This window comes from Salvelinus alpinus, chromosome 4, assembly GCF_045679555.1.
Source record: "Salvelinus alpinus chromosome 4, SLU_Salpinus.1, whole genome shotgun sequence".
NCBI lineage: Eukaryota > Metazoa > Chordata > Actinopteri > Salmoniformes > Salmonidae > Salvelinus > Salvelinus alpinus.
Window position 1 is genome coordinate 84,356,770 of NC_092089.1, and position 13,234 is coordinate 84,370,003.

A 13,234-nucleotide genomic window follows, 5' to 3' on the forward strand; every position below is an offset into this window, starting at 1 on the left:
CATGTCCCAGCTTGTCCACCTTGCCAGCTCTCCTCCGTATAAGGACTGGAGTCAAATCTCTGTCCTCCTCCTCCTCTCCTTCAGGTCTGCAACAATGCACACCATGGGGATTGTGAAAATAAACACGCATGCTCAAACATTCACTCCCTCTCTCTCTCTCTCTCTCTCTCTCTCTCTCTCTCTCTCTCTCACACACACACACACACACACACACACAAGCATTCACCCTCACACACGCTGACACTCTCATACACACCTGAATGTGAGTATGTGGGTCACATGCTTTAATATGATCTGATGCCAAACTCGTGTTCTATTCACATACATTACACATAGAAATACATGGGCACTTTGTCATACAATGATGTCATGAACAGCCAACACACAATATACCTACAAAAACATACACACAAACAAGCCAGCTCAAGCTTACCTACTGCTACTGATGAGTAAATTGGTATGAAAGGAGGGACACAAACGAACAGTACACCCTCCCCCCTCCTGAAAGAGCCAAGGAGACCTAAAGAGAGAGAGAGAGAGAGAGAGAGAGAGAAAGGGGCACAGAGGGGAGAAAATGAGGGTGTGTTAAAAAGGAGGGGAAAGTTTGGTGAGAATAAAAGAAGACGCTGATGTGGAGAGAAAGAGAGAGAGAATGTGAGTTAAGAGAAGAACAAAGAAGAGTGAAGAGTGGAAAGAGACATTAGATATCCTATTATTCTTCCATTCAGGTATAGTAGAAGATCACTACTCGCATTGGTTTGTTTTAGTTTTCTTTCAATTGGTTGCTATGGTGATCAATTTGAGAGCATGACTGTTCTAATCTTTCTCACTTTCTCACAACAATGAGACAATATGATGAATGATTGATTAACATAGTCAACATCAACTCAGATAAAGCCATACACAACTTTAATAATTTAGATTGATGATGTGTTATTCTATGGATGAAAGTATGTGGAAGCTAAAAGGAGGACTAGCATGTGTTGAGAGTTCAGCTTGGGTTCCAACAGATTTGTCTGGCACCCTGCCAACTGAGAAGAGAGCACTAGCTGGTGGATACTTTTTTTTTACTCCTTGAGAATCAGCCTTATTAGTTTATCTCTGTGAACCAGTTGTCTTCATAGTATATTATCTCTCTGTGAACCAGTTGTCTTCACAGTACATTATCTCTCTGTGAACCGATTTTCCTACAGTACATTAACTCTCCGTGAACCAGTTGTCTTCACAGTACATTATCTCTCTGTAAACCGGTTCTCCTACAGTACATTATCTCTCTGTGAACCAGTTGTCCTACAGTAAACTATTGTTCTGTATCTTTCTGTCTGTTGTCTCCTCCTGTACGGGTTCACACAGTAATAATGTGGTAGTTAATTCCTACTTGTGGTTATAATCTTTCCATTTTTGTCCCACAGAGATGATGTCATTCTGCTGGAATTGGGCAGCTCTGCTCCTTCTACTAGTACTGACCTCTGACCTGCTTCCCACCCACCTCATCAACACCCGACCCCTCCTCACACAGGCCATCCCCACCTCCCGGACGGTCACACACCCCAAGATCCAATATGTTACCGGCGTGGGCTTTGACTACGACGAAGATGACTACACTGAAGAGAAAGCTTCCCATTCCCCTCCCAATTACAGCAAAACCTCATCAGCTTCTACTCTGGTTCCGATGCAGCCCAAGCCCTGTGACTACCACCCCTGCCAGGACAACCAGATGCCCTGCTCCCAGCTCTCTGCCCAGACCGGGTGCCTCTGCCCTGGGCTAAGCGGGGTAGACGAGCCCCCTCACGCTCCACACCTCCAGAAGCTAGTGCCAGGCACTGATGGAGGGGCAGAGGTACGGTGGTGCGCTCCAGCCTCTGTGGTATCTGGATACCGGGTCGTGATCGAAGATCGAAAGGGAGCGCCTCTCCAGTTCCGGGGTGATTCTCGGAGCGGGGTGCTGGGGGAACTAGAGGCAGGTGTCAAGGTGTGTGTGGAGGCAGTGAACATAGCGGGAACCAGCGCCCCCTCTGAGCTCTCCTGCCTGCGCTACGACCCCCCTGAGGCCACCAACCTGGCCCTAAGGGCGGGGGTCATCGGAGGGGGTCTGGGATTTCTCCTGCTCCTCTCCTTGGTCGCCCTGGTCCTCTGGAGGCGACAGACGTGTAAAACAGGGGAAAACTCTGCAGAGGGGCTGGGGAACCCCTCCTACAGCACGGAGGGAACGCTGTGATGCAATTCTGTGTAGCAGAGAATGTAAGAGTAAAGTAACTGGGATGGGACAGCGACAAAATGGCTTCCCTCACCAGTGACTCACCAGCACAGTGCTCAGGTTGTTCAGAATCCTGCACTTAGGAATATGGAAATTAAATAATAACTTTTGACTTTTGTGAACTAAATAACCCTAACAAAAGCTTAAGAAGCTTTGTGACTAAAGAGACTGCAGGTTGTTTGCTGGCAAATTAACTTGTGTACAGTGGTGATTTTAACATGTAAATCTTGGTGGGGCAAAAAAATGGGATGTGCATGCCAGCAAAGCCATTACACTACACAACACTGAACAATACATTAATTGCACTATAACGGTGACAAACGGTGCCACAAACTGTTAGGGCCTACATAAATCTGTCCCAACATCTCATCACTGCTACACCTGGCTATCAGCGAAGCCTTGTCTGGCAGCAAAACAGTTAATTCAGCCTCATTTACTGACTTAAAAAAAACATAGCTGATATGGCTGACTTGCTTAAACAAATGTGGTTTCTAATGACAATTGAGATGTACAAACTATGGCATAAGGGGATGACAAGAGGATAAGAGGCAATCCGTAATTTCGATTAAGACATTAATGAGCGAGCTAGGGACAGACGTAGTTAATATAACTCTTTGTTTAGCACTTTTGAAATGTACAGCGACAGAATTCAGAACATAGGCTGTTCTGACAGTGTTCTCCCTGTACACCAAGTCAGAACCATAGTATAAATATAGGGGGCGTATAAGCAGACAGTGAAAGCTCTTACAATATTCAATGATTACATTTCTCTAAAATAGGTTATAGGCTACATGTGCATCACCAGAACAGTAGGCGAAATTAAGAGGTGTAAATGGACCAAATTATTAGGGTGAGGCACATGGGCTACTAACAACTTACTACAAAACATACACTTAGTATTACCTTCTTAGCTACAGTATACATATCTCCCTGGCATATTACATAATTTATCCAGCAGCATACAATACATTTTTGTATACTGTGCCCAATTGAACAGGAAGGTGGTGCGGCGGTCCTTCGTGGGCAAATTTTGCTATCAAAGTCTGGCATTCTCTGGATTTATGATGCTTTCAAAACTACTGGCAACTCTGAAAAAAATAAGGTTGAATCATGATGACGTCATTGATTTTCAAGTTCATGAAAGATGACGGATTTACAATTCTGAGTTGGATGACCGTTCAAAACGTATTTTCCCAGTCGGATGCTTGTTTATTCCCGATTTCCCAGTTGTCTTGATTTCACTGAAGTCAAGTTTTCGCAGATCCGAGTTAACAGACGTTTTGAGCGTGGCACAAATTATGCTTCATTGACAGCATGGCCAATGTTGAATGTTTATCATTTTAAACTTGGAAAAGAGCCCCTTAATCCCAGATTTCATTGACAGCATGGCCAATGTTGAATGTTTATCATTTTATCACAGCCACACTACTGAATAGCAGGCTAGTGATTGCTTTGTAATGCTTGTAGTTAGCCACTGTCACTGATTCCTTCCAAACCACTCATAGTTGAATTTGTGATTTCCAACTTGTTGTGTAATGTTTATGTCCAATTGTCAATGGCCGTTGAGTAGATTATCAACTTGATTCATGATGATGACTGCTACCTAAGATTTTGAAAGTATGATGTTGACATGATCAGTCCAATCAAAGCTACTGTACATATAACGTGATTTGACTTAATTTTAAGGGGATGACTTTGGCCAATGACTGTGGCCAATGACCTTGAGCCTTCTTGGATGGGCACTTCTAATGTAGCTCTATGGCAGCACCCAAGGAGCTAGAATTTTCTAGCTCTACCTTTAGACTTGGCAGTGACGTAGTTTCCCCATGAGTGACAGAACACTGAGCCAATCACGGCTCAACGCTCCGTATTTTCTGCTGGCTTGCCCCACCACCACAGAAAGCACTGAGCTAGACTGAAACACCTGCATTTTGGAGCTGCCTTACTCAAGAAAACAAAAAAGAGACCATGTTTGTATGCAAGTTTATTAACTCAATCCTAGATCTTTTTTTTTTACCTTGTTTGCAGACTGATATGTGACACGTATTAATTAATTAAAATAACATGCAAAACAGGAAAGTCAATTATTTTGCTAAAAATGTGGGGTTCAAAACAGGTGGAGCTCCTGCCCTGAATGACGGGTAGCCACTGCTTGTGTACCATTCGATCATGACAGGGAAGAGTTATGGCAGTCGGATTCATGTGTAGAATAAATTAAACTGACTTATGAATAACAAAAGCAATTGTTTTTAGAATAAAAGTGTTTACATAATGTTGCCTGAGTTTGTGTTACTAATTGTTTTTAATGGAAGGAACATAATTGGTTGATGAAACTTAATGAATATTGCTGGAAGCAATAAAAGTGATGTCCTATAACAGTAATACAACTTTTATTTTGAAACTTGAGTAAGATGAACCGTTGAAGATAAAGAATCGGTTTGATTGGCTATAGCTACAATACTGTCATAAGTCCCTCCTTTTTAAGAAGTTCGTCCAATGGTTACCGCTCAAACAATCAACTTGGAACGAATGAGGAAATAATCTGGTACATGACAATCATTATTCCATTCAAATGCGCACCAGTAAACAAGATGGCAAACTCAGGTAAGTGCGAATGCCACGATTGTGTTCTGCATTTACCTTCTTTGTGTAGGTCGCAGTGCTGCTAGATCGTTACTGATCATCTGTCTTTGTGAACCATAATACGACAATACATTGGATCAAATTTCAATCATTGATTTTTGTCAGTGTAACGCCAGGCTGATTTGATAGGCTATGTGGGGTTTGAAAGTGGCTGGGCATGGTACAGTGACTCAGCACTTTTCTAGTAATTGTTTTGGGCAACTTCTGCATTCTCACTGTCTGACTCTGTAGTAGAATAAATGTTATTTTCTTACAAGTTTGTTTCCTCAAAGAGAGGTTATGGTCAGTGCCAGGAAGCAACATGAAGTTAGCTGTGAATCACCTCTCCACAGATAAGGATATCTCCTACTCTGACTTTAAGGTCCTCCTGACCAAGAGCAACAAGGGTCTTCTGGTGGTTGATGTACGGACAAAAGAGGAGGTAGACAGAGGGCACATTCCAGGATCAATCCATATTCCAGGTGAGCTTCAGTTGGAGTCCTGTAGTAAAATTACACTCTCAGGTTCAATTGGAATTTGCTCTCCAGAGTCCAAACCTTTGGAAGCATAATGAACCCCAATTTTATATGGGTGTAATTCAGCCAAATATAAGCAAGAAAGGTTTGATTTACTGTTGTCATTGCGCCAGCTATTTTGGTATATTTATTGCGTTCTAAATGGAGTCGAATTGCAAACTTCCTGTGTCTTCTCTCCCAGTTGACACAGTGGAGAGTGCCCTAGCGCTGGACCCTGCTGAGTTCCAGGCCAAATACGGGGTGCCCAAACCCTCCCTGGATACCTCTGAGCTGGTGTTTCACTGTCAGATGGGCCGGCGAGGAGGCGTGGCCACAGACAAGGCACGAGGCCTTGGATTCCAAAAGTATGAGTGTACATTTTGACAATATTTCTCTGTATACTGTGTTTGATGCCTTGGGAAATTTGTGTAAATGATGACATCTTCCTAATCTCGTTTCAGGGCCGTCAACTATGCCGGAGGATACCAGGAGTGGTCTGAGAAAGAGGGGAGATAAGTCGCACGATTAACCTGCATTATGAAAGCAGAGCATAAAAATGTACTAATGATGCTCACATTCTGCTGAAACATGAAATTGCTAGTGTATTTTTTATTACATTTTTCATCACTTGCCTTATTGCAACTTTTATTTGTTATTACAGATGTGTTCTATGTTTTAAAATAAAGATTGTACAATTTGTTTTGTGTTAAAAAAAAATTTTTAACAGTGTTTCCCCATAGAGCTCCACTTTTCTCATCTTCTACCTCTACCGTGTAGGCTTGCACTGCTTATTACCTTCAGTAAGAGTTTCCTCAAACCCGTACCGCTGTACTGTGGCACATAGGGCTTATCCAGGTGATACACATCTACATCCCATAGACATAGAGGGGAAACCCCCGGGTTTGCCTGATGGTTGAAATGAGTCCGTTATCGTACATATTGTGTACCGTAGACGGGTGTGTGCCTTTCCAAATCATGTAGTGTGTGTTTTTGCATGATGGTGAAATGCCTTTTATCAAATCCCTGAGTGGGTATTCTCCATTATTAACCTCTCCAATTATTTAGCGTAAAGGGGCACCGTAAAAGATCCTCGTCTGAGACTGATTGGTAAACATAGTGGAATTTAGTGATCGTTGCATCTATTGGCTTGGAAATTGAAAAATATGAAATGTCAGTATGATGTTGACTAACGTACATTAGATTTTGTAGCTAGAGGAATAGCCTCAAACACACAGCAAGTTCCTCATACTTGTCTTATATACAGTGATGGAGGTTTGGTTTTGATTTGCACACAGACGCTAACATATGTGCTCAAGACAGGAAGTCAAGTATATCCCAACATAAAAGCCTGCTATCTATCGTCACTATTTTTTATCAAAAAGCATTTTATGTAATTGAAAGAATAGAGAAATTGAAAGAACACATCTTGATTTTACATTTTTATCTCCCAAGTTGTTTACAGACTTCTGAACATTACTACTATGTCCCTAATGCTGACTGCTCTATTGGTAAATATAAAACTTATCCAAAGATAAAGTAATAATGCCTGTGTGGTTAGTTGTGTTTGCATGTTGTATTTAAACATGATTTCACTACGTTGAAACAGTAGTATGCTCTCTGTGTGACAGGCAAGGAGGACCCAACATGACATCAAGCTGTAACTGAATACATATTTCTCCAGTTCAGTGTTGTCCTCTACTAACATCATTATCACTCACAGGATGGATCAAATCTCTCTGTTTGACCTGACAAAAACGTATTCATCTTGTTAAATGTCATTAAAACTGGTTTATTTAGTTGGATCAATGTGTAATATGTAAATATTTGCTTAAAAACCACAGTACTTCCTATTTTTTTATTTTGTTGGAATCAAATGCATCAAAAGTGAAAACACACATAGTACATGGATGTCTGAAAATGAGGGATAAAATGCTTCAATAACAGTGCTTGTGGTAACAACTTTAAAGGCCCTTAACAAACAAACCAAGGCCTGTCGCTATGCAGCTATGCTGTCACTATGTAAGTGCCCTCTTCAGTCAAGAGGACTCAATTCCCTGAAGGTCCTCCATAGTCACCTGCACCACCTACACACATAGGTCATGAAGAAGAGTGTTTATACTCAGAACACAACAGAGCACTTTTAGAAGCCAGAAGCCGAATTCTATAATGTATAATAACATTTAAATAGTAAAGGCAATCAATACTGATACAACCCATTATAGACCTTGTGTGAATATCAACCCAAGTCAAGAGCAGAACCCATAGCAAAGGTGTTTGCTTCAAATACATATTTGACCTTCAACCTCTGTGTCTGACCTGTGCGTGGCATGGGTCAGGGTAGTCACAGACGTCCTCTGGGAACACAGCGCGCATCAACTGTTTCAGCTCTGATGGGTAGACATAAGTGGGATGGCCACCGTCACCCTTCTGGCAGCCCACCCCATGGTGATACTGTATGGGATAAAGGGGAGATGTATGGGAGAGATACAATTTTTTATTTTTTTATTTCACCTTTATTTAACCAGGTAGCCTAGTTGAGAACAAGTTCTCATTTACAACTACGACCAGGCCAAGATAAAGCAAAGCAGTGTGACACAGACAACAACACAGAGTTACACATGGAATAAACAATAAACAAGCCAATAACACAATAAACAAGTCAATGACACAGTAGAAAAGAAAGAAAGTCTATATACAGTGTGTGCAAAAGGCATGAGGAGGTAGGCAATAAATAGGCCATAGGAGCGAATAATTACAATTTAGCAGATTAACACGAGTGATAAATGAGCAGATGATGATGTGCAAGTAAAGATACTGGTGTGCAAAAGAGCAGAAAAGTAAATAAAAACAGTATGGGATGAGGTAGGTAGATTGGGTGGGCTATTTACAGATGGACTATGTACAGCTGCAGCGATCGGTTAGCTGCTCAGATAGCTGATGTTTAAAGTTGGTGAGGGAAATAAAAGTCTCCAACTTCAGCGATTTTTGCAATTCGTTCCAGTCACTGGCAGCAGAGAACTGGAAGGAAAGGCGGCCAAATGAGGTGTTGGCTTTGGGGATGATCAGTGAGATATACATGCTGGAACGTGTGCTACGGGTGGGTGTTGTTATCGTGACCAGTGAACTAAGATAAGGCAGAGCTTTACCTAGCATAGACTTATAGATGACCTGGAGCCAGTGGGTCTGGCGACGAGTATGTAGCGAGGGCCAGCCGACTAGAGCATACAGGTCGCAGTGGTGGGTGGTATAAGGTGATTTGGGAACAAAATGGATGGCACTGTGATAGACTGCATCCAGTTTGCTGAGTAGAGTATTGGAGGCTATTTTGTAGATGACATCGCCAAAGTCGAGGATCGGTAGGATAGTCAGTTTTACGAGGGTAAGTTTGGCGGCGTGAGTGAAGGAGGCTTTGTTGCGAAATAGAAAGCCGATTCTAGATTTGATTTTGGATTGGAGATGTTTAATATGAGTCTGGAAGGAGAGTTTACAGTCTAACCAGACACCTAGGTATTTATAGTTGTCCACATATTCTAAGTCGGAACCGTCCAGGGTGGTGATGCTAGTCGGGCGGGCGGGTGCGGGCAGCGAACGGTTGAAAAGCATGCATTTGGTTTTACTAGCGTTTAAGAGCAGTTGGAGGCCACAGAAGGAGTGTTGTATGGCATTGAAGCTCGTTTGGAGGTTAGTTAGCATAGTGTCCAAGGAAGGGCCAGAAGTATACAGAATGGTGTCGTCTGCGTAGAGGTGGATCAGGGAATCGCCCGCAGCAAGAGCGACATCATTGATATATACAGAGAAAAGAGTTGGCCCGGGAATTGAACCCTGTGGTACCCCCATAGAGACTGCCAGAGGTCCGGACAACATGCCCTCCGATTTGACACACTGAACTCTGTCTGCAAAGTAGTTGGTGAACCAGGCGAGGCAGTCATTATAAAAACCAAGGCTATTGAGTCTGCCGATAAGAATACGGTGATTGACAGAGTCGAAAGCCTTGGCCAGGTCGATGAAGACGGCTGCACAGTACTGTCTTTTATCTATGGTGGTTATGATATCGTTTAGTACCTTGAGCGTGGCTGAGGTGCACCCGTGACCGGCTCGGAAACCGGATTGCACAGCGGAGAAGGTACGGTGGGATTCGAAATGGTCAGTGATCTGTTTATTAACTTGGCTTTCGAAGACTTTAGATAGGCAGGGCAGGATGGATATAGGTCTGTAACAGTTTGGATCTAGGGTGTCACCCCCTTTGAAGAGGGGGATGACCACGGCAGCTTTCCAATCTTTAGGGATCTCGGGCGATACGAAAGAAAGGTTGAACAGGCTGGTAATAGAGGTTGCAACAATGGCGGCGGATAGTTTTAGAAAGAGAGGGTCCAGATTGTCTAGCCCAGCTGATTTGTACGGGTCCAGGTTTTGCAGCTCTTTCAGAACATCTGCTATCTGGATTTGGGTGAAGGAGAAGCTGGGGAGGCTTGGGCGAGTAGCTGCGGGGGGGGGCGGAGCTGTTGGCCGGGGTTGGAGTAGCCAAGAGGAAGACATGGCCAGCCGTTGAGAAATGCTTATTGAAATGTTTGATTATCATGGATTTATCGGTGGTGACCGTGTAACCTAGCCTCAGTGCAGTGGGCAGCTAGGAGGAGGTGCTCTTGTTCTCCATGGACTTTACAGTGTCCCAAAACTTTTTGGAGTTAGAGCTACAGGATGCAAATTTCTGCTTGAAAAAGCTAGCCTTTGCGTTCCTGACTGACTGCGTGTATTGGTTCCTGACTTCTCTGAACAGTTGCATATCGCGGGAACTATTCGATGCTATTGCAGTCCGCCACAGGATGTTTTTGTGCTGGTCAAGGGCAGTCAGGTCTAGAGTGAACCAAGGGCTATATCTGTTCTTAGTTCTGCATTTTTTGAACGGGGCATGCTTATTTAAGATGGTGAGGAAATTACTTTTAAAGAATGACCAGGCATCCTCGACTGACGGGATGAGGTCAATATCCTTCCAGGATACCCGGGCCAGGTTGATTAGAAAGGCCTGCTCGCAGAAGTGTTTTAGGGAGCATTTGACAGTGATGAGGGGTGGTCGTTTGACCGCGGACCCATAGCGGATGCAGGCAATGAGGCAGTGATCGCTGAGATCCTGATTGAAAACAGTGGAAGTGTATTTGGAGGGCAAGTTGGTCAGGATGATATCTATGAGGGTGCCCATGTTTACGGATTTAGGGTTGTACCTGGTGGGTTCCTTGATGATTTGTGTGAGATTGAGGGCATCTAGCTTCGATTGTAGGACTGCCGGGGTGTTAAGCATATCCCAGTTTAGGTCACCTAACAGAACGAACTCTGAAGCTAGATGGGGGGCCATCAATTCACAAATGGTGTCCAGGGCACAGCTGGGAACGGAGGGGGGTCGTTTGCCGGCGGCAACAGTGAGAGACTTATTTCTGGAGAGATTAATCTTTAAAATTAGAAGTTCGAACTGTTTGGGTATTGACCTGGAAAGTATGACAGAACTTTGCCGGCTATCTCTGCAGTAGATTACAACTCCTCCCCCTTTGGCAGTTCTATCTTGACGGAAAATGTTGTAGTTGGGTATGGAAATCTCCGAATTTTTGGTGGCCTTCCTAAGCCAGGATTCAGACACGGCAAGGACATCAGGGTTGGCGGAGTGTGCTAAAGCAGTGAGTAAAACAAACTGAGGGAGGAGGCTTCTGATGTTAACATGCATGAAGCCAAGGCTTTTTCGATCACAGAAGTCAACAAATGAGGGTGCCTGGGGACACGCAGGGCCTGTGTTTACATGCTGGTTATAATGGGTGAGGTCACCGCGTGTGTGGGAGGTGGGACAAAGGAGGTATCAGAGGTATGATGAGTGGAACTAGGGGCTCCATTGTAAACTAAACCAATGATAACTAACCTAAACAACATTATACAAGGCATATTGACATTTGAGAGAGACATACAGCGAGGCATAAAGTAATCACAGGTGTTGATTGGGAGAGCTAGCTAAGACAACAACGGGTAAGACAACAACAGCTAATCAGCTAAAACAACAACAACAGGTAAAATGGCGATGAATGGGCAGAGAGGGTCGGTTAACTACACACAGAGCCTGAGTTCGCGGCTGGGGCCGACAGATAAACAAAAGATAAACAGAATGGAGTACCGTGATTAATGGACAGTCCAGCAGGCATCAGCTATGTAGCCAAGTGATCATAGGGACCAGGGGGCAGCAATAGATGTAACAGGGAAGCCGCAGAGTAGTCGCTAATACGCTAGCATGCGGGCGACACAGCGTTTCAAGTTAGTAGCCCGGGGCTAGTAGAAGCGTCTATGAGACTCGTAATTGAGCTCAGGTGCAGCCTGTTTCCATTGATCATCCTGAGAGGTTTCTACAACTTGATTGGAGTCCACCTGTGGTAAATTCAATTGATTGGACATGATTTGGAAAGGCACACACCTGTCTATATAAGGTCCCACAGTTGACAGAGGTCCCACAGTTGTCCATAGAGCTCCGAGACAGGATTGTTTTGAGGCACAGATCTGGGGAAGGGTACCAAAACATTTCTGCAGCATTGAATGTCCTCAAGAACAGAGTAGCCTCCATTAATCTTAAATGGAAGAAGTTTGGCACCACCAAGACTTTTCCTAGAGCTAGCCGCCCGGACAAACTGAGCAATCGGGGGAGAAGGGCCTTGGTCAGGGAGGTCACCAAGAACCTGATGGTCACTCTGACAGACCTCCAGAGTCCCTCTGTGGAGATAGAAGAACATTCCAAAAGAACAACCATCTCTGCAGCACTCCACCAATCAGGTCTTTATGGTAGAGTGGCCTGACGGAAGCCACTCCTCAGTAAAAGGCACAAGACAGCCCGCTTGGAGTTTGCCAAAAGGACTCTCAGACCATGAGAAACAAGATTCTATGGTCTGATGAAACCAAGATGGAATTTTGGCCTGAATGCCAAGCGTCACGTCTGGAGGAAACCTGGCACAATCCCTACGGTGAAGCATGGTGGTGGCACCATCATGCTGTGGGGATGTTTTTCAGCGGCAGGGACTGGGAGACTAGCCAGGATAGAGGAAAAGATCCTTGATGAAAACCTGCTCCAGAGCGCTTAGGACCTCAGACTGGGGAGAAGGTTCACCTTCCAACAGGACAATGACCCTAAGCACACAGCCAAGACAATGCAGGTGTGGCTTCTGGACAAGTATCTGAATATCCTTGAGTGGCCTAGCCAGAGCCCGGACTTGAACCCGATCGAACATCTCTGGAGACTTGAAAATAGCAATGCAGAGAAATAATGGGAGAAACTCCCCAAATACAGCTGTGCCAAGCTTGTAGCGTCATACCCAAGAAGACTTGAGCCTGTAATCGCTGCCAAAGGTGCTTCAACAAAATACTGAGTAAAGGGTCTGAATACTTATGTAAATGTCATATTTCTGGGGGTTTTAAGTAATAAATGTTATTTCCTTTTTTATTATAAATTTGCACAAATTTCGACAAACTTATTTTTACTTTGTCATTATGGGGTATTGTGTGTAGATTGACGAGGAAAAATAACAATTTAATCCATTTTAGAATAAGACTGTAACGTAACAAAATGTGGAAAACGTCAAGGGGTCTGAATACTTTCCAAATGCACTGTAGCAATGATAGGAGAGACCATTCAATTTATAATCAAGCCGAGTGACTTGGTGTATATGTAACCGGTGCTGTACTGCACCGCTGTAACTCTGCGTTGTGTGTGGTTGATTGAGACTATAGACGAGGAGTTTGGAGATCAGGTAGTTTTAATTAAGCAGAATTCACTCTCTGCATCCTGCATCTGCATCCAAAAGAAAATAAAACATTTGTA

General features: G+C 43.8%; 2 protein-coding genes across 2 annotated transcripts; both read left to right on the top strand.

Moving 5' to 3' along the window:
* Positions 1–607: 607 nt before the first annotated feature.
* LOC139574579 (LRRN4 C-terminal-like protein) lies at positions 608–2,451 on the top strand. Its single transcript, XM_071399305.1, has 2 exons — positions 608–728; positions 1,413–2,451. The coding sequence occupies exon 2, from the start codon at positions 1,415–1,417 to the stop codon at positions 2,216–2,218; it is 804 nt and encodes a 267-aa protein (XP_071255406.1). The 5' UTR covers positions 608–728; positions 1,413–1,414; the 3' UTR covers positions 2,219–2,451.
* A 2,195-nt stretch (positions 2,452–4,646) lies between these two features.
* Positions 4,647–6,093, top strand: LOC139574580 (thiosulfate:glutathione sulfurtransferase-like). The gene is made up of 4 exons (XM_071399306.1): positions 4,647–4,861; positions 5,233–5,361; positions 5,597–5,759; positions 5,856–6,093. Exons 1-4 carry the CDS (start codon positions 4,807–4,809, stop codon positions 5,908–5,910), a joined length of 402 nt encoding a protein of 133 aa, XP_071255407.1. The 5' UTR covers positions 4,647–4,806; the 3' UTR covers positions 5,911–6,093.
* The last annotated feature ends 7,141 nt before the right edge of the window (positions 6,094–13,234 follow it).

What these genes read in the sequence shown, in the direction of transcription:
- LOC139574580 (XM_071399306.1), top strand. Translation starts at nt 4,807, where the DNA reads ATGACAATCATTATTCCATTCAAATGCGCACCAGTAAACAAGATGGCA. An exon ending in AAACAAGATGGCAAACTCAG is followed by an intron (nt 4,862 to 5,232) that starts GTAAGTGCGAAT and finishes ACCTCTCCACAG; the next exon opens with ATAAGGATATCTCCTACTCT. An exon ending in AGGATCAATCCATATTCCAG is followed by an intron (nt 5,362 to 5,596) that starts GTGAGCTTCAGT and finishes CTTCTCTCCCAG; the next exon opens with TTGACACAGTGGAGAGTGCC.
- LOC139574579 (XM_071399305.1), top strand. Translation starts at nt 1,415, where the DNA reads ATGATGTCATTCTGCTGGAATTGGGCAGCTCTGCTCCTTCTACTAGTA.